The following is a 24,007-nucleotide window of genomic DNA, read 5'->3' as shown; positions in this document are numbered from 1 at the left end:
AATAGCAGAACAAGGTGCAGACCTGTTCTATAGGAAATTACTAGGCAAGCCACTATATTCTAGGCTCAGATGCTCAACAATGGAAAATTATTTGCGGCAGCTAAATATATATTTTTTTTGACCAATTAAGTGAAATTGGAAATTTTCTCACGGCACACCTGACGATCTCTCACGGCACACTGGTGTGCCGCGGCACAGTGGTTGACAATCACATCATTTGTCATGTTAACAGCTTTTTGTCATGTGAACCACCAACAGTATAAAATATCTAAAATTCCTAGTACTATACATACAGCATTAATTACAGTAATACAGCATTTTTCAAGTTTAAACGAATCAAATGTATAGTTACCACTATCAGAAATATTTCACATCTTATAATCAAGCCATGTTAATTACAAAGAGGAGCTAAATGAACACAAGTTGTTTTCTTAAGTTTATTTAAGTTAGTGGTCTTCAAGTTCAGGTTTAGTTTTACATTAGAAACACTACTAAATTATTCAATGCTAGTTCAGTGAATTCAGTTCTAAAGCAGCATGGAAACGTATGTTTAAGACTAAATTCAAGCATTTTGCGCTGCGCTTTTTGCAATGCGCTTTAGCTTGTCTTTTTCCTGTCCGTCTTGTTTCTGTGAGGCAGTTGTATGTTGTTTTACTATGCCACCATAGGTCTGGATGAATATCTTGACCTAAAGAGGAAACAGTAGAAAATCGTAAATTGTTTGTTTTCTGTTTCTCTGCTGTTCACCATCTCTCTGTCAGGGTACAAACCTTATCGAGCTGTTTCTCTGTCTCATTCATATCCACAGGTTTGTCTCTTTCTATGTCATTTGCCATCTCATATAGGTTAAAGGTCGCTATCTTAATCTTGCCTAGGAAGAGTGTTTTTTTTGCTGCCGTTTCCTCAATGTGGTTCCACTTCCTTTCCTGTGTGAAGACAGGGACAGCTGGATTTCACAAAAGATGGTAGCTGTATATTTAGGCAACATTTGATTTGGTGTCAGCTCTGATGCCAGACTTGTAATCAGGGTCATAATGTCTGATACCAGTGATAGAGTTTCAGAACGGGTCTTCTCCATCTTGCTCTGGAGCTTGGACAGCTGGTAGTTGTCCTGCAGCTGCTGCAAATGATGATTGTCCTGTAGTGTCAGCAGGGCCTTTTTCAGCTGGTCCATCTGCTCATGTGCCTTATCTTCTCTCTCACAGAAATGGTCTTGAAAGTAGAGAAGATTCTCTATATGATCTGTGAGCTCCTGCACATCATTAAACTGTAAAACACACAAACGTTAACGTGTAGAAAAGAAAATACAACATCATTATCTACTCAAAAAAAGTCCATGACCACTGGTGCAAACAGCTTAGGAATGCACTTTTCTGAAATAAGACATTTATCTGTAAAGAGACAGGGCCCGAGGTATTATTCACATAGCAATGCCATATATAAGTGTCTATGCCAACTGTTCAGGCCATCAGTGAGAGACAAGATCCGTCAAGATTTCATTTTCACCATGACTGAACATTCTTACGCCACTTCTAACTAAATGAAAAACGTTCCAAAATTAGCTGCATCTGTCTAGGATTAACCGTCCTATTTTATCAATGTTAAAATTATGGGAACCTCTGTTTAAGTAAACAAATCTTTTGATGATAGACTATTAATGTACGATAAACCAATTTAGATTTATTTTCTCTCCATGTAAAAAAGTCCCTGCAGTACCTTAGTCATCCTGACCGTCCGCCCCAGTAAGTTCTGATGTACGCTGTGTCTTTGTATCTGATGCTGCTGCTCCCGTTTCCTCTCCATCACCGTGGCGTGCTCCAGCTTTAGACTCTCTAGCTTTGCATCCGAATGAAGCACCTCTTTCCTCTCCTTCTCTGCTTTCTTAGCAGCTTGATCAGCGTCTTGTTCCTGCAGGGAAGAAGATAGAGGGCCTTAGTTTATCCGTTTCTGTTTATGCACAGTCTTATGAAGGAGTCGTGTGTGAAATGGTCCTCTACCTTCAGAAGCATATAGTTTAAGTGTTCATTTCTCCGTTTCTTCATCTTCACTTGCAACTCGTCTGTGCGCTGTTGCAAACTCTCCAATATCTACATAAAACGCACACAGCAGGCAACAATTACTTAGGAATATTTCTGATGCTTTCTGAGTCAGTTAAAGTTACTTCTCACAATGTAGCATTTTGTATTAATAAGACAGAAAGTTACATCTCAAGAAGTAACATTAGCGCTTGGTAACCGCTGGACATTTTTCCAGAAGTTCATCCTCAGCTCCATAATAAGTGTATGATAAACAGAGTAGCTAAATATAGACACTCAAACACATCCCTTTGAAACCATTACAATTGTGCAATTAGTTGTGATCAGGACTGAAGTTTGTCAAAAGAATTAACTCAGTGAAAGTGGAAAATAGTATTACTATATATCAGTTTTAGAAAGGGGGACAGTCCTGTAGGGTAGATACACCTTTTTAAAGTGAGAAGCACACACGTGTGCACGTAGATCGAGGACTAGGGTCAGAGCCAGCAGACTGATTAGAGGCAGACTGGACTGTGGATTTAAGGAAATTAACCTGAAAACTATATGAATCATAAGACTTTTGTGAATGTTTAGGTGTCCTTAAATGTTTGTGGGGTGTAGAAATGAGAGCTTCAGTTCAGAAAGTGGTCCTGCTTTCTTCATGAGAGAAAATTGTGGTCAGTCCAATGGAGCAGTTGGTTGGACTTCATGTCACTTTTAGGCTCAAAGTAAAAGTGTAAGTCTGTTGGATTCCACGACGCATGTGTACGACGAGCACACAATTTTCTACGTTTTATCCAGCAATGGTGTATGAAGAGTGAAAAGTGTGGGACCAAAGTCAAAATAAGAAATAAGTTTCAGTTGCTCCATCTCAGTCTGGCAGTTGGCGCTCCACTCTAGCTCTGAACATTCCGTGCCATACACACCCATTGTAAACCCTAAAACGGTCCCCAAATGTTCCTGAAACATGAACAATGATTACATGAAGACTGTGCTAGTCATACCGGACTAGCTACCGGATAAGTAACGTTGAGTAACCTGACTGCACTCCTTGAACTCTGTTTCAAGCTCTTCCTCTTCCTGGCGTTTCTTCTGCAAATCAAACAGGACAAGGCTGCTGTCACAGCACGGTCCTCCTGCCATGACGGTCGTTTGTGTTCTTTTGCGTTTGACCCGCCAGAGAGGAGGTGTGGCTTATCTCCAGGGAAACCTATCAACTTAGCCGTTAGTTCCCGCCGTCCAGCACGTGGAAGAAATATCCACTATTCTCTGCACCATAACACAGGAACCTAAATGCCATCTTGTCTGGGTTCATCAAGGTGTATTCACTGTAACTATAGTCGGCTGGTACACACGGTATGAACCCAAAGCAAACTATTTTGCTGTGATTTAATTGCTTTCAACTGATAAATAAGATGCCCAAAGTAACTACATAATGATCCAGATTTGTAAAAAGTCTGAATTCATGTTGAAAAACAAAGAATTTTTAAAATGCTTGTTTTCTCAACGGAGCTCAGATTGATCGGTGCTTGGCCAAGCTAACATTGTAGCAGCATCAACAATCAAAATAACATCATATAGGCATAGATAAGGCAGCATCTCTATTGTTTATACATTTAGACGCAATGTTTGTGTGGTGGCTACTAATGGGAGGCATTGTAGAGCTCTGGGTGAACACCTACGGCTACACTATTTTTATCCTCCATATTTTCTGATTCAACAACGGCAGGACGTCAGTGATGACAGGAGGAGGATCTCAATGCTGATAGGCTTTTGCAACACTGCATCACTGAGGCGAATCTTGCATGAAAATCAGGCAACTCATCAGTTGGTCAATAACTACAAACACACCAAACATTGGATGGTTCTAGATCCACTCAAGAGATCTACAAATGCTAATAATCATTAGCTAGAGCCCTAATATCAATACACCATCACCAATGGATTATTGAGCTGGCAAAACAGACAAAGTGTTGTTGACCTATGGGTTTGGGGCCAGCTGACATTGTGCGAATGCAGGGTTCACCCTGGATAGGTCTCCAGACTATTGCAGGGCTGACACATAGAGACAGACCGACATTCATGCTCACATTCACATCTACGCGCAATTTAGAGTCATCATTAACTTAAGCTGCGTGTCCGTGGACTGTGGGAGGAAGCCTGAGAACCCGGAGAGAAGTCACGCTGTCATGGGAGAACATGCAAACTCAACACACAAGGACTACCAAGCCCGGGACTCGAACCCAGGGAAAACATGGTATGCTTTGTAAATCACCAGACCCTGGCCTAAAGTTTCTATAAGTCTGACAGACATCTTGAGAAATGTGTATCAAATGATGCAGAACCCATTTAAAATATTCCCATTCGGAGTCATGGATTTAAATATTTCACTTTGTGTTAATACATCTTCAATGATGGGCTGGAATAAACTGATACAAGATATAAAGTATTAACTTATTTGGAATTAAAGGATTTTACCAACCTTAAATCTATCGGAGAGGAAATACAATTGGGAAACTGAATGTAAAGGGGTTTTAAGAGCCACCTGCTTCTTAGGTGTAAGTTATCAGAGTCCCGAATAAAAGACACAGTTATTGAGAACTGATCTTATATCATGAGGTTCAAAGTTTGTGCTCAACATTGTAAAAAGCAGTTAAAGCAGCTCAATGATCACAATGAAAAGCTCCAGAGCAGCTACTAAAGCTTCATGGCTTAATATACATCTAAAATGTCTTCAACAGGTAGCAAACATGTAGACATTGCTTTGAAATTGGGCTGCGTGTGCACACAGTGTTTGGAGGGAGTGGGGTGTGTGAATGGATTTGTTTGTTTACTGATGTTTGTGTTTGTCTCACAGCAGTGGTCTTGTCTGGCCTGTTTGCAAACATGCCTGTACACAAGTGTCAACAAGTCTGCAGGAAAACACGTGCGAACAAAATGCTGACAGGGAGACCTGCGAGGGGATGCTGAGGCCCATGGGACTTCGACAAAATGCAACTGAAAGCATAGTATTTTCTAATTTCTGAACACAAGAATGGAACTCTTGTTTGGTTGAACTGCTCACAATTTATATCGACAATAGCAGGCCACAGCATGTGATGAGGTTGGAAGCTACTGAAATAAAGTGTACCCAATATGGCACATGAAGGACCATCCCTACAATTAAGGACACATAGGTCATGGCCTCAGCCTTTAGCCATGCTAGCAGTGTGGCTCTCTGGATGGGAATCCATCTGTTGGTCGGTTCACCACGATGGTCCAGACAAACATTTGCCTACACACACGTTATGAATGATGATGAATGATAGTAACATTGGTGACCTTCAGACTTTTCATCTGCTATCACTATCATCAAGATATAAAGACGGAGGGTGTCGTATGCTGTACAAATTGTAAAGCCCCTGAGGCAAATGCGATTTGTGACATTGGGCTCTGTCTGTAAAATTGACTTGACTATAAACATATCGTCACAGAGCCAATGCTGCAATATATATTCTGGATTAAATGTTACTGGCATTAGGGTTGCCACTCCTGCTGTTACATGCTGATAATAATTATTAATGGGCGACAAAGGTATTTACTGCAGGGAAATATGGCACCACATTATGGTTTGATAACCTCGTAAACTGTGGAAGAAGTGGGTTTAATGTCCCAATAAATCCTTAATTCAAACCATTCACCGCAGGACAGACTGGTAGACTGACGGAGCGTCTCAGAGGGCGGCTTGTGTGTGCTGCTGATCGCACCACTAGATGTCAAGAAAGACTCACAAACAGATGAGTGCCTTACAGAGAACCTGGTGTTTGCTTCCTGGCTGGAAGTTTTCTTTTGTTTATCCACTGATAGAAACACTAGCCTGAGCTGTGCCTCAATCTCAGCAGTCACTTTGGCTTTTTTTTTCACATCTGTTATTGTCCTGTTGCTGTTGATGTATTCTCTAACGTGTGATTTGGAGGACAACAGGATCATTCCCAAGAGGAATCATCCAACGGCAAACGTTTCGTCTGTCGTCATACATCCCAAAAGCTTGCGTAACTTCCAGCATGTTCTCTCCAAAGAAATGGTCTCGGTCCTACTTTTTTAGCCTCTCTGCGTTCCACCTTTCCTTCCTGACGTTCTCCCCTTTCTCAATTCCCCACCTGGAATGCAGTCCAGATGTGGAACAGGGAGAAGGAGAGATTGCATGCTTGGCTATAAGGAGCGAGTGGGGGCTCCGGGGTGCATGGAGAGAAAATGTTGGAACGACATTAAAGTTTGTCTGGATGCCATTAAGTACAATTTGATGTAATGTGCAGTTCAGGACGTGACATTTTAAATGGAAACTGTGCTCTCCAGATGAGAGAGATTTGGGCTTTGTGGAGTTGGAGGGGGGTGTTGTACTTGAAGCCTTATTTAACAGCTTGGATAAACAGCCCTCTGTTTCGTTGCTGAGCAGGCGCCCATCCACTCCTTGTGCTTTCTTTCAATAATCATGCTGACTTTCTGAGCCCGCTCCAGTGTACAGTATCATATACAGGAATAACAAACCTGGGGTCCACTGTGCGGGTCAGAGCACAGTGGACCATTATACTGCCGAGCATGCTCGCATGACTGAGGTGCCTGCAGTTGTGATATGTCAGTGAACACATGTCAAGCCCAATTGCATAAAGTCCCTTTTCAAAAGCTTTCCTGGTTCACCTTCCTATATTATGAAATGCTCTCCAGATTTGAATCGCTACAGCCTCCGTCCTCCCGGGCCTCTCGTATATCAAAAAGTATTCTTAAAACAGAAATCCATGGGGTCGGGTACTATACTTTGGGAATTTTCCATACACACAGGCAAAAATGTGAAAAGGAGACCTTGAGGATGTTTATATGATCCTCTGTATTTTTTGGACTGAGCAGGATTATTTCAGTAGGGAAAAATATTCTTTCAACTAAATATTTGAGTTCTTGAAATGATCTTTCTCTGATTATCGCTACACTTAGAAATATCAACACGCAGTAGCTCTTGTTCTTCCAGTATATTATACCTACTTTGACAATATAAACAGCACATGATAAGCAAAACATTTTCAGTTAACTTTGAATTGGGCTTCAGTCCTTCATAGGGTTCAGCTGCTTCGTTTGTTAGAACTACAAAAACTAATTTGCATTCAGAGTTAAGGTCGCTTTCATTGCTCTCTTACTGTGGCCATCAGCATGCCATTTTTATAGGTAGCCTGCTGATGGCAATTACCTTCCAAGTGGACATGAAAACAACAGCCTGTAGGCAGGAAAAATATGACACACTACGTCATTAAGATAAAAAAAAATCATAATGTTCCCATCTACAATATGGTCAGTGGCAGCTCAGTCTCATTTTATATTGCAGATCAAACTGTTCTCTGCTGTAACTCTTTCTGCACCAACAATATAGAAAATAGTGAAGCGTATCTATAAAAGTCTTTATTTCCCCATATTCCTGCTGATTGAATGAAAAGCCTTTGATCTGTTGAAACACACAATACACAAGAGACCCTCAGCATTCATTCATAACTCAAGTTTGCTCTCCCATTGAAGGCGCACACTAAAATCAAGATCTTCCTGGCTGGAAAAAAGCCAATTCAAATCAATCAGCAACCAAACAGCAATACGGCATTGAAACAATGTAAATGCTATTAACGCTCATAATATTTCACAACAAAATATCCATAGTCGTCTTCTTTGCTCCAAAACGTTTTCTCTTTCATTTCAGGGGTTTGCATGTTGTTGCATTTACAGAATTTAGGCCACTGCCAGTCTTTCTCTTAAAATAACCTATAGAGATACATCATGATGATGAGATAATAAGTCTTAATTATCTTACAAAAAAATAGATGCAAAATATTTAACATATTTTATTTTACTCTATTTGGAGCTGCAAAATGTCTGCAACAAATACAAGTTGTTGTTTTTTTGTTTAGTTTTGTGCAGTCTACCATATAATCTGGGCCCAAAACAAAATTGTCTCATGAAGTTTGAGTGTGTGGAGTGACTTCAGGTGGGTTTACCCCTCTCTCTCTCTCTCTCTCTCTCTCTCTCTCTCTCTCTCTCTCTCTCTCTCTCTCTCTCTCTCTCTCTAACCGACTGTATGCGCTAGGACCGCGGGGACCAGAGCGCAGACGGAATGGGCGCACTTGGGGTAGTAACTGAGTTTGAGTGTGACAGAGGCAAGCAGGCAAAACCGCTAGGTTTTGGGAATCACACAGAAGCCAATCGAGACCAGCTCACTTTTTGTCCGAACGAACAGTTTGTTTTCCCGTTTTGAATGTATTTTAAATTGCGCTTAAGATAAGTCTACACGGGGACTTCGGGGATCCAGGGGAAACACTGAGGGGAGCTTTTTAAAAGCAGCGGTACAACTGGCAAAAGTTTGAGGATGTACTTTTTTCCTTTACTTCTTCATGGAGATGATCTGGAGGTGACCGCACAGTTGTGACTCTCATCAACCGCTGGATTAATTTAAAGAGTGGGAGATAGCAATAATCTGGGCACTTCCAAAGTGATGTAAATCTCTCAAAGTAATTAATACAACTACCAACTTTTAGCGTCAGAATACTGCGCTTGTTTATGGTAGTTGAAGACGTTTTGATGGACCCTTGAATTTAGCTACCATTTGGATCAAGGAAAGTTGCGCGCCAGGGCTGCCATGACATAACGGGACACTCTTGGAAAATCAAGGGTGCTGAATATTTCTGAAATGACCGGATGACGCGTGTCCATTGTTGAGCGGAGGGTCTCTAAGTGTACCATTCATTCAAGACCTCATCCAAGATCATTTAGTTTCCTCTTGCCCTCCTTACACCCTCCGAAAGCTTCATGGTGGAGCTATGGGATGACTTGAGGCGGGGGTGCAGCTGAGGTGAGATCCAGCCGAAGGACAATGTTTACGCCCGGCGTTGGCATCCCTCTGCTGCCGGGGCGTCTGGTACTGATGCTGCTCCTGCTGTCCGCCTCCAAGCCGAGGCTCTCCCAGGCTTGTCCCGGGTTGCTCGCCTCCACCAGCGGCTGCAGCTGCACGGACGAGCGCTCCAAGGCGCACGGCGTCCAGGCGTCTGGGAGGCGGGTCAGCTGCAGCAAGGAGGAGCTGACTGAACCTCCGGATGCCGGCCTGCTGCCCAACAGGACCGTCACTCTGTGAGTTGGAAAAGTCTGACAGGTTTACTGAACTAATGTTGTGTCAATGTATTACTATCCGCCGGTTGTGTCTTGCAACATTACTGTAGTGTGAGATCACATGGCGACCTTACATTATGGTGTCGTATATGTCCTCTGGTTTGCCAGCAGTAATCCCATAATATCCCCTAAAGATTTTAGGAGAAAACATATGAATGAATCATTGTCCATTTTAAGCTGACATCCAGTAAGCTGACATAAACATACGCTGTTTCCATATACAGTTAGTGTGAAATAATTTAGCTGAGGATCCAAAGTGTTTCTCTGTTATATCAAAGGATTTAACTGGATTAATGTTTAGTTTAGATGGTGCGTTTTGCATGAGTGCATACAGCAAAGTGAGGGTACAGTGCTTCGATCAGGCCCACACACCCATGACTCTGAACCCATGACCTTAGGTTTAACTGTATTGAGGACTTGCTGCAGTAATAAGGCTTGTTAGGTCAGAAGTTTACATCTTGATCTAGTTTAACTCTGTGGTGGAGGGCTGAGCGTCGCCTCTCTGTGAAACATTAAAGAAGATCAGTGAGAGGGCAGGCTGACTGTAGCCATCATACGGCCCTGCCTCTTTGACACAACTCTGTCACTTTAAATTTGACTCTGAGGCAGATCTCAGCTCCCTCTTTCTCCCACCAGCACCATCACCTCATATGCACATGGTCCAGCTGACTTGGCCTTACACAACTAGAATAAACAAAAACACATTCAGAATATTTTATATCTGTACTTTACTGGTGGGTTGGCTCTTACTTTTAATACAGTTACACCCTGTCTCACAATCGCCTTGTGGTGAGGAGGAAAAAAAAACAAACAGCAATGATTCTGGGCCAGTTTAGTGTGATGTTTTTTAATTACTGTTCTTAGTGTTTGGACAAAACTTGAATCCACATCATGGACTAAAACACGCTATATTTCATGACGGATGGACTACGAATCTATCTTTCTTCACAGCTGCTCAGACTTTCTGAAGTTGTTTCTCGTTCCCACTGTTACTATCTCTGTACTCATGATCCAATGGGAGAAATGCTATTGCTGCATATGGGCACAGTAAAAAATAAAAAGCATGTTGAGCTGCCCTACTTCAGCGAGCATATGAGGTAAAGTAAGGTATTTATGCCCCAGGAAAGCCAAAGCCAGCCAGCAGTCCATTTATAGGGCCTTATGTTTTTCCCTTAATAAAGGCAGAATAAACATCTGGGGAACACATTGCTGGAAACCATAGGGGAAAAATAGAGGCTAGGGTGGTAGTGGTCTAGGTGATTGAAGATAATCTTCCATCCCCGCATCTACTAATTTTGGTTAAGTTGTTTTTGTGCAGATGTTTGGCATTCTGATTCACTTTTTTTTATGAGGTGATAAACGAGGAACAAACAATTCGGCCCATAATCCGCCATTTTACCTTTACCTTTCCCGGGAACTCTGGTGTCTGGAAAGTACATTTTACTGAATATTTGGTGAGTTCCTCAAGCGCCCATGCTCCCATCGTTGCTGATGAGATTAGCTCCAGATGTGAAATGTGAGAAGTTGTGTTGATATTCGTGTTATTCCTGACATTCCTCAGTCTGTTCAGAGGACAGTATCCCAGGTGCAGCAGGGGAGCTTTCCCCGTGCCCTACACCACCTCGGTCCCTCCCCACATCCCATGGCCTGACAGCCATCCTTCGCTGCCCTGTCTCCTGGGGCAGCCTGGAGGAATGCTCTCCTCCATGCTGAGCAGGCAAGGGCCGGAGGACACCAGGCCCAGGGCTTCCGGGGCCGGCTGCTACGTGTAATGCACAACAGCTGGCCCCTGTGAACATTCCAGCTGAGGCCCTCAGCCTCATGGGAAATCCCAACGGGGATTTATTTATTAAAACTATTAGTTAGCTGTTTGTTGTTCCTGCCAGCCATAAAGAAGCAACCATTCGCTCTATTACTATCACCTCCTCCTTTGGCTCGTCAATGCCTGTGCTGCACTGATTACATTACTGTGTGTCAGATTATACACTGCACCATTTCTATAAACTCACACTTATCACTAGTTTAATGATGCATCATGCTATTCTCAGCTTTCTTCTTCTTCTTGTCCCACTTTCCCTCTTTCTTTATCTCCAGCTCCCCATTTCTCTTCCCTTCCCACCCCCCCTATCATGAGTTCATCCACACGCAGTAACTCTCAACCTAAATATTTAGTCGTCTTGGTAGGAAACTGCCATGTCCAAACTCCTTCCAGATGTGAGCCTGCGCAGGCTCGTGTTTAGGCCTAATTATGCACGGCTGCAAAGGAGCTGGATCACCGGGAGAGGAAGAGGAGCGGAAGGGTAGAGAGGGGAAAATAGATAAGAGTGTGAAAGCGAAAAGTGCCGTTGTTGAGGGAAAAGCAGGAATAAATGATGGAAGTTGAAAGGAGGCTGAAGTGAAGGACAAAGTTGAGCGTGAGGAGTAGAAGAAGTGGGAAAAGGGAACCAAGAGGGGAACAAAGAAAGAGAGCAGAGCAAGAGAGAGGATGGAGGAGGGAGAGGAGAAGCTTGGCAGGCGGTTCAGAGGGATGTGCCCCTGGAGACTGAAAGCTCCCCAGCCCCTGACTAACAGATCTTTGACACTGGGGTGAGAGGGAAGAGGAGGAGGCAGTGTATCGGCATAGCTTCACTTCTAAGGCATTGCTCCATGTCTATTATTGTTAGTCTTCTGTGTGAAAGAGGAACTTTTGTTATTTTGGTGATTAAAAAAAAATGCATATATCATAAACATTTGGCATTAAGCCTCCAAATACACAGAGCAATGATTCCTTTCTTAGCGCGGTGTGCTGGCAGCTGTGCTTTAATGGATAGCAGGCACATGCAGAGAATGTACAGTGGCAGTCTATGTGTGAACATGTTAGTGTTTCACAGCTTGTGGTTTTTACCCAAGTCAAAATCATACTCCTCCCTTGTCGTATTTTGTTGTCATAATTTTTCAGTGACTGATGGCTTCCGCTCAGTGGGTGCCAGCCTGAATGAGTGGGCACAGATGCTCAGGGTGGTGGGGGTCAGCATGCCTGTCCTTGGCCTGATGCCCCCACGCCCAAAACAGCTGCAATGCAAGACAGTTGCTTCCTGTACAGTTGCACTTGATCCCAGTATGTGGACATTGCTGCATGGTTGTCACGGGTTCAAGATACAAATATTCCAACTAGGGCAGTCATATTTTTATCAGTACGGGCCACTGTTGTTGATGAACAGTTGTGAAAGTTTAAATGTATACTGGGCAGGTTGTTGCTGAAAAGGCTTGCTCTTAAAAGCAATAGTTAATGCAGTTATTTGCTTTCTTTGCCTAGATTCAGATGAGAAGACTAATAGTTATAGATAATTGTATCAATCTCCTCATCTCAGTCTCATTAAGATGGCAAATTGTCAGACTATTCCTTCAGTACATTTGATGATGTTATTTGAGACTACAAACAACATTGATTCAGTATAATTGTGGTATCTAACTTTCTGCTGGTTCAATGGCCAGAATGTGCTTGATATGGGTCATTTCATCGATGATGATAGTTATCACAATACAGCATGTTTTATGATAATTAAATAGTAAATAAATAAATAGTCTATATGACTCATTTTGTGTGAATTAAATACTTTTTAATATACCTTTATACTTGATTTTCGGATTTAATTAAGAACTTTACTGCAAAATAATCAGATTTTCTGAGAAATTTTAGTTTATTTGTGCTAGTTATACTAAATTTAGACAATAAATGTGGGTACCTCAACATTGCAAAATATGATTTAATCACAATATGTTGTTATATTGATAGACAATAAATTATCATATTGATTTATGGTCCAGCCCTAATCTACTACGAAACAAAGTTGAATCTTCCACTGGAACGGTTTGGAGGTTGAATAAGTTTATTTAAGTCATCCTTACAAGAGCTTTTGGTGGAGAGGACAGCCTTTTCTTTACACTTAACACACATTTGTCAGTTTCCTGTATTCTCTTTTTGTCCCATACAACCTTTTGTTATCTGAATTTGAGTCTTCTGTGTCTCTGTTCACTCAAAGGTAACTCAGCTCATGAGTATAATCGATTGGCTACCAAATGAGTCTGCTTTCCCTTTATTCACTGTTTTATTTTCCCAGTCACATCTCTGGTTTCTGACTTGTGGCCCATGTGCGGACGGAAACCAAAGGGCCAGCAGATGTGTCGGTGGTTTATGCTGGGTCTGTGAGTCAGTATGTGTTGAGATGAGAGTGTGTCGATGAAACATCCTAAACGGTCATCTTATCAGCGTCCAGAGAATTCCAATAGCGGTATTGAGCATTTTACCCCAGGCATTCCTGCAGCGATAGGGTTTATTTATGTGGGGCAAGGTGTTGAGAGGAGGGGGAGCGGGCACTCCTCTGCACATGTTAGGTGGCGCAGCGGTCAGCAATAAATCAAAAAAGCAAACAAAGGCCTGACACGGGATACTCTGGGCTTCATACTCGGCTGCAGCACCTGCCAATGCCACACAAGCCCTGGGTTTCATTGTGCCCTCGGAGGTCAAGGGAACATGAGTAGAGTGGGACATCTCCACTCACCTACTGGGCCGTATTGTAGCTGCCCGCCCGTTTGGATGATGAATGTGTATTTCACTTATCACCTCGTTGTATTTGTTGATTATAGACTGCCATATTTCAAAAACAGAGAGCTGTGTTGTCATAGTAATCTCATACCCCCAAGTGGCTTTTTGTTATTTTAGTTTTTCCTTCCACACCGCTTTCTTCTTATCTTACTCCAAAAATGCCTGACTTTGACTTTTCTTTGCCAGCGCTAACTTCCCTCTCCCTGCGTCTGACCACAGCGGCCCCCAAAGTTCCTGCTCTGGGTCGACAACACATGGATACAGACGGAGATAATGGGTGTCTATAGTGGGAATGCCTGTGGCTTCAGTGTGTGTGTGTGTGTGTGTGTGTGTGTGTGTGTGTGTGTGTGTGTGTGTGTGTGTGTGTGTGTGTGTGTGTGTGTGTGTGTGTGTGTGTGTTAGTGTTTCTGATATTCTTTCTCTTGAGAACTAATACATGAAAATAGTGCAGTCATCTACTGGATTTGTACTCTGTGATTACTCTCAATCAGCTTTCCTTTAATACGTCTTTAAAAAGTGAACCATGTTCACAAAGATTAGTATCCATATTTTAAGGTAACGTGGAATCCAACAGCATTTGCTATTGGAATTTTAAACCTTCATGATTAAAAAAAGTTTAACAACAAATAATTTGTCAGCATACAAAAAACGGCACCTCTCATTAACAGCGCTGCAATGCGGGTACTGAGCCATTGTTACCTATGTTATTTTTCCAACTTTGTAGCCGTTATCTCTGTCCTGTCAAGATGCTCCTGACATGTCTGAGCTAACAGCAACCTGCTCATGTCAAACACGCAGAAATATCGGACTTATGGGAATTTTTTTTTGTTGAAGTCAATATTGAGTAAACAACACCATTTGATTGATTTTTTGTTGTGTTAATACTACAGTAGGTAATGCTACTTTAGGCTGGAAGTAAATAGGATTTTTAATGAGGTTTAGAACAGAACCCACATGTTTTGGTTTGGCTCATGATGTTTTGAGACTCTGTTTTATATGCTTTTTTTGCCAAGTATTAGATGATAAAAGCAATATCACCAGGAGACAGTTAGCTTAGCTTAGCTTAGCATAAAGACAGGAAACATATAGACTGGCTCTGTCTAGAGGTAACTCCACATACAACCTCAACTTCTTGTTTTTACATTTTGGTTTGTGTTCTTATTAAACAGATACAACATGTTACTAAGTCAATTTGAAAGTGGCTGGTGGATAAAGTCTTTGGAGTTGTTTCCCCTTGTTTCCAGTCATTGTGCTAAGTTTATAGCTAAGCATGTTTTAGACATCTATTAATAAATAGCAACTTATTTTAGTTGTATCATAAAACAAAGGCTCAAGTCAATCACAGACAGATTGTTTTTTAACTACCAGTTTAACATTGGCTGTCAGATGCTACTCGTATATCCAATTTTAGTTTTTAGTGTATCAATATGGCGACTGTGGCTAAGTGGTTAGCATGCCCGTCTTTCAATCAGAGGGTTGGAGGTTTGAGCCCCGGTCCCGCTAGTCCATGTCGTTGTGTCCTTGAGCAAGACACTTAACCCCTAATTGCTCCCCGTTGCTGTGTCTGCGGTGTATAGAGCAACAATGTAAGTCGCTTTGGATAAAAGTGTCAGCTAAATGTAATCAATATTGTGGCTTCTTTTATTTCTCTAATAAAAGGGAAAACAGCCAACAACACTTTATTTATCTATCATCACCAACTATCATCCTTTTGTAAAGATGAGTTTGGTTACACCTCCAATCAAAGGAACACAGTCAGTTGTGAAATATGTGGGCAATACCAGTTTATTTGTATTGCACATTTCAACAACAAGGCGATTCAAAGTGCTTCACATAAAACCATTAAAAGCATCAAAACATAATGCAGAAGAAAACAAGATTTAAAAACAATTAAGAACATTCAATTTAAAACATAAAAAATAGAAAAAAAGCTAAAAATTTAATAAAAGTTGCAGTGCAGTTTAAGAAATAAAATGCAGTAGTGAGATGCAGAAATCGATTAATTTCCATGAATCTGATTCAATTAAAGGCAACAGCAAACAAAAATAAATCTTCAATCTGGATTTAAAAGACACCGTGAGAGTATCTGGGGCAGAAAGATTTAAGCCAGCCTTTGTAAAAGCTGTCTGATTTTCCCAGCAGTCTTTGCTCAGGAGCAAAAAACAGAGGCTGGTTATGAGACAGAACAATGAGACAATGTTAGCCAGGCATACACCACATTCCACTCACTGTCTGAAAAGGCTAAATTCTCTAAATTGCCTCATTAAATGTGTAAAAACACTTTAGACAGTGAATAAACACACTATTGTGTTCCTGCTCTTCAGCCATAAACTTTCCAATTTGGTTTGTCTTGCCTCTAAATATTACAATAATGTATTACAGCTTTACAGTGAGGCGGCGGTATTTCAACTCATGCTCTCTGTTTGATAACATTCATAGCTACTTGTTTACGTCGTTAAAGTTAACTGGTTGTCCAACTTTATAGATGGCACAAAAAAGACACTTCATGGACAGTTCATGTGAGCAGTACTCAATAAATTGTGTCTAATAACACAAACTCCAAGTGTTGGACCTTCCTCTCCAGAGTGTGTATTGTGTGTCCGTGCGTGCGTGTGCGCGTGTGTGTGTGTGTGTGTGTGTGTGTGTGTGTGTGTATGTGTGTGTGTGTGTGTTAGTCCGTTTGCCTGTCCACACACACATATGGGAAGGGCGTGCATGGCCACAGCTCTCAAAATAGGCTACAGTCCTCCCCTCTCTAATTAGAGACATTTAAAAAACCCAGATTTTAATTTTAGACTAGTGGACCACTTGTGCACACACACATGCACACATTGAGTTAAACATGCACACTTCCCGTATAAATAAATCTGATAGGTCACACACTTGTGCATCCAAATCTATGCACGCACGCACGCACACACACACACACACACACACACACACACACACACACACACACACACACACACACACACGACCACAAACCACAAAGCCTTACTCCCTGGCCCAGCCTGGTAACCCAAGCACAATGCAGTATACTCTATAATAAGTGGTTGCACATATAATGTAGGAGGTCACTCCCCTTATCTAGCCTCAAGGCAGGAAAGTATGATCATAAACCAAAGTAATGAGAGATTCTCCACATACTATGTCTCACCAAACTAATTAATTTGTCGCTTTAACGTGTATGACAAGAATGTCTTCCACTCCTAAATGTGACGTCTCTTGCCCTCCTCTCCCTGTTTGATGACTGAATTACTCAATCGGAGTTCACAAAAATGATTTCACGAAAAAAAATATTTTGCATGCAATTACATGGATGCTCCTTTCCATAACAGGCAGTAAATGGTGCTTGTAGCTTGGCAGCGTTCCCTGGTGGCCGCTACAAGCCCTCCGGTGGTCAGGCACAATGGGCACATTCACATCTTGACATGCATTTGCTGCTAAAGTGCCTGTTGTGCTCGAGGACATTTAGTCTCTCTGTTGCACTCAGTGCCGTGACTCTCTGAGGACAGGCTCAGCGTGTAAGGGGCTCCCAGGACCGCCGGCTTAGGTGGCTCTCCAGCTTTTTATAACGAAATGGTCAAGCTATTTGGACGGACCCAAGCGCTGAATCAGGCAGGCTGCAGTCTGGAGGACTCTTATAAAGTACTGATTGTGACAAAGATGATACAGCCACCTCCCAGTCTGAGAGATCTCTCTGCGTATGCTCTCTTTCAGTCCTCCTCCCTCAACCTTCCTCTTCCTGTCTCTGAAAAAGTGTCCATTAGCAAGAGAGGGACTGAGAGACGACGGTTGGGTTCAACTGACCGTCACGCTGACATGGCTTACGGGGAAACCTGAATTAGTAACACCTTTGCTTTTGCTACTATGTCAGGTCACAACGCCTTTTTGTGTTAAAACTAGAGGTTGACCGAATTTAAAGGCCAATATACTAATGATGGCTTGGAGAAAGAAAAAGTCGATAGCCAATTAATCCACCAATACTTATCAAGAGCTGATAGTGTTGTGTTTATATATTCAAGAGATAACTTTTGTGGGAGAAAATCAACTGAAAATGGGTCAGATATGACTTATTTCTGGAAGGTCTTTAATTAGTGATTGTGAAATTCTATAATAATAGGTATGCAGCATATTACCATCAGACCAAGTGCATGTAACAATGACACACACACACACACACACACACACACACACACACACACACACACGCGCACACACACACACACACACACACACACACACACACGCACACACACACACACACACACACATCCTGTGACATGTCATGATCCAGAATTCTCAGCCACGAATGAAGGTCCACACTAATTACTGCTGTGAGTCAGTCGCCACGGGAACCTCGACTCAGCAAGTGGTTGTGTGTAAGTGTTAGACGACTGTCTCTCATTGGAACTTATAAAGAAGGTCCATACAATTACTTGTATATCTCAACTCAATGTGAATACACTTAATATTGCAGACTGCACTAATTTGTTAATTTTGAAGCTGATTTACCACTAAACTTGGGTCAACTATTTATATATCACATATCACATCTTTGACCCCAGTATTGTTGCTAGATTAGCATAATTATAAAAATGGGGAAACCGCTAAGCCAGAGCTCTCCAAAAGGGTAACTAAATCATCCCACCAACACCTGTAAAGCTCTCTAGTTAACACGTCGTAACTCACTTGTTTAATCTGAACAAAAATTTAAGTGTAAAAACTATTTGTGGTTTAATGGGAAGTTATGTGCGAGAATGTTTCTTGGCTCAACTCATCATCAACTAACTCTTCACTGAAAATAAATGTATTTTTACCAAAAATGTCTAACTATTCCTTCAACTTAAACAACATTTAAAGACCAGATTCATAACACAGGTATGATTATTATATCCGTAATCCGTAATATGTACCCTCAGCTTGTGACTCATTCTGAAATGGAGCTCTTTGATTTAGGCCAGCTCTGTGTCTGTGAGCCTAAACTGCAGTGCAATGTCAAAATGGCTTTTGATCTATTAGACCTGGCATTTGGATGGAGTTAGCAGCCTTCGGAAAACCTGGTAACAGCCAAATTAAGTAATACTTGTTTTTAATCCATTGATTTGGTTCAACCACAATATTTTGTTGATCCACTCCGTCTGTCCTCATTACTCCGAGTGCAGTGTGTGTGATGTGTATCTAAAGAGAAGCGCTGCCATGTCCACTTAGTTCTCCCCTGTGAACAGCCAGAATACTCGAAATGCAACTCTGGCAGGAAGAAAGCTGCTCAAATGGAAAGCGAAGAGGGAAAATGCAGTAAAACACTGATGGTTTTGTCTGAAAGTTTTCTCGGCTGAAACATACACAAATGAAAGTGCTCACACACAATGCTGTGCTGTTAGTGTAAAAGTACATAATCGTATCGCTTTCAGCAGAATTTAATTACCTCTCAGGAAAATTGCCTCAAGGCTACATTATTTTCTTTTTTATTTATATGAACTTGAGCACTGCTTTACACAACCAGCTTGTGCATTATCAAGTCAGCATGCTAATTAAACCAGACTTAATTCAATAAGGACGCTTTGAGACTTTCATTGAAAAGCACTCTCATTATCTGGCTCCCATTGGTCTACGATTTGGGACTGGATTTATGGCACATCACCAATAAGAGAATTCAAGGGTTCTTGTCTTTCACCTTGCGTGTGGTCCTCGAGGGTAAGAGTCCTATCCAAAATTAAATGATGTTTACACAGTGGCCAATCGGGTTGTTTTGACTCTCTTTATTACGCTGAACCTGCGTCCTTCTGTCTCTGGCCTTGAAGGGCTTGATCCGTGCTCGGGGCTGGGATGTGAGGTGAAGCATCTCATCAGCACTCTGCACACTGTTTTATCAATGACCAACATCCAGTCACACTGCAGAAGCTCCAGTGGTTTTGCTGGTGATGCAGCAGAAATGCTGTTTATTCAAAATGAAAAAGAATAATACATAGGTAATGAGCGCAGGCAGTTTAGCCTGCAGATGTATTCTTATTAAATATAAATCCATCCTTAAGACTCTTATTCTGTTTGTGGTTTGCTGCAGAGGCCTGCAGCTACATAGAGCTCACTGTCTGAGTCCAGCATGCCTGAATATTTAGAGGGCAACAGAGGCCAATTGAAATCAGTGCTTTTCACTCAAATTTATCACATTCATGTCCTGAACTAAATGCCAAACCAGGATGGAGCATTTCCTGTATGCTTCCCACTTGTGAAAAAAACAAAACAAGATTTAAGTGTTGTCTAGTAAGCGGACAGGATGAAGGGTGCACAGATAGTTAAACGAAACCGTTGGTGATAGCCGACTGCAAACGGTACATCCTGTTGAGTTTGGGTCTGCAGCATTCTAGTTGTGGTGAGGATGGAGCGGCTTGCCCTCGCTGTCCCTCTGCACCAGGTTGCAATCTGGAAAGCTGTAAGGACTGTTTAGCTGCTGTCGGTGTCGTACACCGCACAGCAAGCCTTCCCAGCTCCACCACAGAGATGATTCCTCTGTGAAATGACTGGTTGACAATGACCCAAAACCAAAAGCAGCTGTAGGAAGCCTGCTGCCTTTCACAGACAGCTAGAGTTCATAATACACACAGGTACAGATGTGTACAAACACACACACACACACACACACACACACACACACACACACACACACATCCGACCTTCCCCCAGACCTGAAGCAGTATGCTACAGCGACACTGCCTCGCTTCCAGTTAGGTGTCAGTGGGAAGAGCGGAAGTAAATCAGTGAGCAAATACGATTTGCTACGTGCTGTCATGCCCCTGTGTGGCCCTCAAAGGCTTTGTGGGTTTTAGGAAGCAAATTGAGCGAACCAATAAAGTGAGTGGCACGGTACAGGGAGGAGCTGCTGTGGTTAACTACAAGACTCTTTGTATGCTTTTTTACTTTTTCACACTGTCATGCACCAAGGAAAAACAGAAGCTAATACTGAGCTAAAGCACTTGATACTGACACATCAAACATATTCAATGCAGTCATAGTTTTTATTAAATAAATAATTTATGGCAATGGACATAAACAATATTGCATTTCTCATATGCATGTGTTTGCACACATGCAGTTTGCTTTGAAAACACCATATTTGTTCTCTGTCAACATCTGGGTTCAGGGGATGCCGAGGATTTCCCATCAATGTATAAAGGCACTTTGGATATACTATGTTACATATAGATATAGATATTTCATAGTTTGAAATTTTGAAGTAAAACACAATTGCATTCTTAAATTTGAATCTGCTGTATGTATTAATTTTTCACGTCAATATAAAACACAGCAGCACGTGAATTGATGTGGTGGTATAAATTTGCTTTCCATGTCTTCTGTGGTTTTCCCTGTTTAACACAAGGGAAGGGCTGCTGTCTGTGCTTCTGTTTGACCTGCCTCTTTGCATATGACCTCCTTGCTTTTTGAACTTCATGTAAATTAATAAGATGAAATGGGTGAATGGGATCCTGGAGCCTGACATGTGGCCCTGCCTGTTGTTTTGTTTCTTCATAGATTAGATGAATTCAATTAGCCCTTCTGATTTCTCAGAGGCCTTTGCGGTATGAAAGGGTTAAGTGAATGATAGATGCCATCCTCAATCTGGACTGAGTTATCACACTGTTGTGCCATGTACCATCCAGTTATTGCTATTGAAAGCAGATTAATTCAATCTGCCATTTGATCTGTCACTTATGCAAAAGGAACAGAAGCCACTGGTTACAGTAAGGCCTCGGTAGCAATACAGAGCAGACGCTAGGCCTCCAAGTAGTGACCCTCTATGATTAAGAAGCTACTCATCATCCTTGCTTGTGAAGCTCTGTTAACCTTTGTATACTCCGGTGATGAAGCGATGCACTCGTATATGCATCAGCTATCACCTGCCTCCAGACACTGCTTCATCTGTCTGATGGCTGCCCGGGAAGTGCTCTCACTGCAACCCCTGACCTCTGAAACCGGGTTCTGAATAAACAGCTAATTGGTTGGGTTTCCTGTTTAGCCTGATGGGAACGCTGACTATTTCTGTCTGTTTCCAGAGTTCTGCCTCTCTCTCTCTTTCTCACAGTTGTACTTTCTGTATTGTTTATGAAAGAACAATGTCCTTCACTACAACTGTGCTCCAAACATCGGGCTTCGGAGATTACACAGTAGTGCCCAGACTCTGTAACTCCCCTGCATTCCTGGAAATCTGTGCCTTTTGTTGTCTGTGGGAGGCTTTCAGTTAGCGCATTTTGTGGTCTTTGTTTATTTGTGAAAGTCAGCTTTCAAGTCCTGGTGTACAGAGTAGCAAGCAAATTGGAATATGGTGTGTTGAAATGTCGTAACTTGAGACACATTTGGGTTTTTATAATAGGATGCCACAATACATTTTTTTTCTCCGAATGTGCTTCAACACAATATACAAATAAACACATAAGTATAAGTTATAACAAGGAAACATTTCAAATCACTTCAAACTTAGGTGTGTTTTGTTCTCAAATACAATGCATTGATATCAGCACTCTAATGACTTATGCACACATGTGCACACTGTTCACTGTTTTTTTCTGCTTAATAAGCTTAGTCACAAAAAATCTATCTAAACTGTCTGTGTTGAATTAAATGCCTTGCTTCTTTGCCAGATGTGACTTTCTCCTCTTCTATCTGTATTGAATTATTGAGGCACTTCCGGATCTTCCATAGCTTTCATCTCAGGGCTGCATCCAGTTTATACGAGAGATACTGTGCCCAAAGTCAAGTGGTCCAGAAGGTTCAAATACAGGCTATGCCACAAGACGACTAACTCGGCTCTCGCTTAATAACCACTTTAAAAAAGGTCTTGATTTAATAACAATTCAACAATTCAGTGTGGATTTGTGAACATGACATGTTTTTCATTTTGTTTCTGAAGCTAGAAATAAGGCTGTCAATTTCTGAGGCTTCAAGTTTGGAAATGAATGTGGGATTTGTGATAGTAATTTCATTATGCTGTACATTTTCATCGCAAATCCTAAAATATAGATGATTTTGGTTGAATTGCTAAGTAAAACAGTAAGAGTGGCCTTGGTTTCAGTATTATAGTCATTATCAGTGGAGCAGCTCTCGTCTCTTGATTGCCTCCCCGTTTATAAATACATTTCTCTGGTTTCTAATTTTAGAAGATAATTGTAGGAAAATATTGAATATTGAGGTGTCCAGGAGAACAAGGTTTTCTTTCCATGTTGGCTTTCCATTTGTTTGCTCCTTTTCTGTCTTCAAATCATCCTAGTAGTTGTGGCTGTCAATAAAGTTACTGAAGTGAAGACGTAAGTCAGGCCAGTTTGTCCCTGTATAGCAAGACCAGATGATTAAATCTGGTCATTAAGTGAGTTGGAAGGTGCAGAGCTGAAGGCGTTTTTTTTATTGATGTGGCAGGAAGCGGGGGGAGGGGGATGCTGACTGCTGCTGCTGAATCTGTAAATCTCACTGACTGTTCACAGTCAGCTCCCACTTTTAAAGGCGTTCACACAGCTCCACTCTCTCGATTAAGAACACACTTAATGCTGCAAACAGCCCAATAAGCACCATGTGGTAGAGGCGGAGATGATGTGAAACCGAAGGGTGTGTTAATGATGGCGGGCTGTCGCCAGGGCAGGGCTTCTGCTGCAACCTGAGCTCCTGCTCTGGCGACTGCGGCAGGTCTGTGGATCCATAGGGACGGTTGTGTAAACATTGAACCCTGCCTCCCGAAAATCATATTCATACAGAACAAATCTGCAACATTAAAGGGACTTTAGTGACCTAAATTGAACAACACATGGGATGCACAATGCAAACCTCAGTCTCTGGTGCCAACATCATGTGCTGTGTCGGCCCAACTATCCTCCCGACCTCCTCCCTTCAACTTCCGTTGCACTATAAGAACGTCACACCCCCCAAATAAAGAAACACAAACATTGCCAGTGGACGTATTCCAGGCGGCACTTATGATTTCGTCAAAGAGTATTTGGCGGAGTAAATCAGTATACAGTATACAATACTTTGTAGGAGGCTGGGTTGGAATATGACACAGGGATGGATGCTGTTTTGTTCATGTCACTAATAAAAACTGAGGCAGTCATGAAAGGACACGGCAGAAGTTGTTCAAGAGTAACTTAATATTAAGCTGAAAAGCAGCAACCACACCCAACAGTGATGTCACAGGGTCCTGAGTACACCTCTACATCACGGCGGCAAGGTGAGCAGTTAAACCACTGGA

General features: G+C 41.9%; 2 protein-coding genes across 2 annotated transcripts in view; one reads left to right on the top strand and one right to left on the bottom strand.

Moving 5' to 3' along the window:
- Positions 1 to 743: 743 nt before the first annotated feature.
- Positions 744 to 3,158, bottom strand: LOC306740659 (coiled-coil domain-containing protein 42 homolog; the record flags this gene model as incomplete). Its single annotated transcript, XM_079222888.1, has 4 exons — positions 744 to 926; positions 1,046 to 1,267; positions 1,717 to 1,908; positions 3,054 to 3,158. 4 exons carry the CDS (start codon positions 3,156 to 3,158, stop codon positions 744 to 746), a joined length of 702 nt encoding a protein of 233 aa, XP_079079014.1.
- Positions 3,159 to 8,898: 5,740 nt separating this feature from the next.
- Positions 8,899 to 24,007, top strand: part of adgra2 (adhesion G protein-coupled receptor A2) — a gene marked incomplete at its 5' end in the record, with an annotated part of 34,653 nt that continues 19,544 nt past the window's right edge. Inside the window, one exon of the mRNA XM_079222001.1 lies at positions 8,899 to 9,152. Coding sequence (XP_079078127.1) covers positions 8,899 to 9,152 — 254 coding nt within the window. The remainder of the gene's footprint in view (positions 9,153 to 24,007) is intronic.

Source organism: Taurulus bubalis (genome assembly GCF_910589615.1).
Source record: "Taurulus bubalis genome assembly, chromosome: 8".
Classification (NCBI taxonomy): domain Eukaryota; kingdom Metazoa; phylum Chordata; class Actinopteri; order Perciformes; family Cottidae; genus Taurulus; species Taurulus bubalis.
This window is presented reverse-complemented; position numbering and strand designations above follow the sequence as displayed.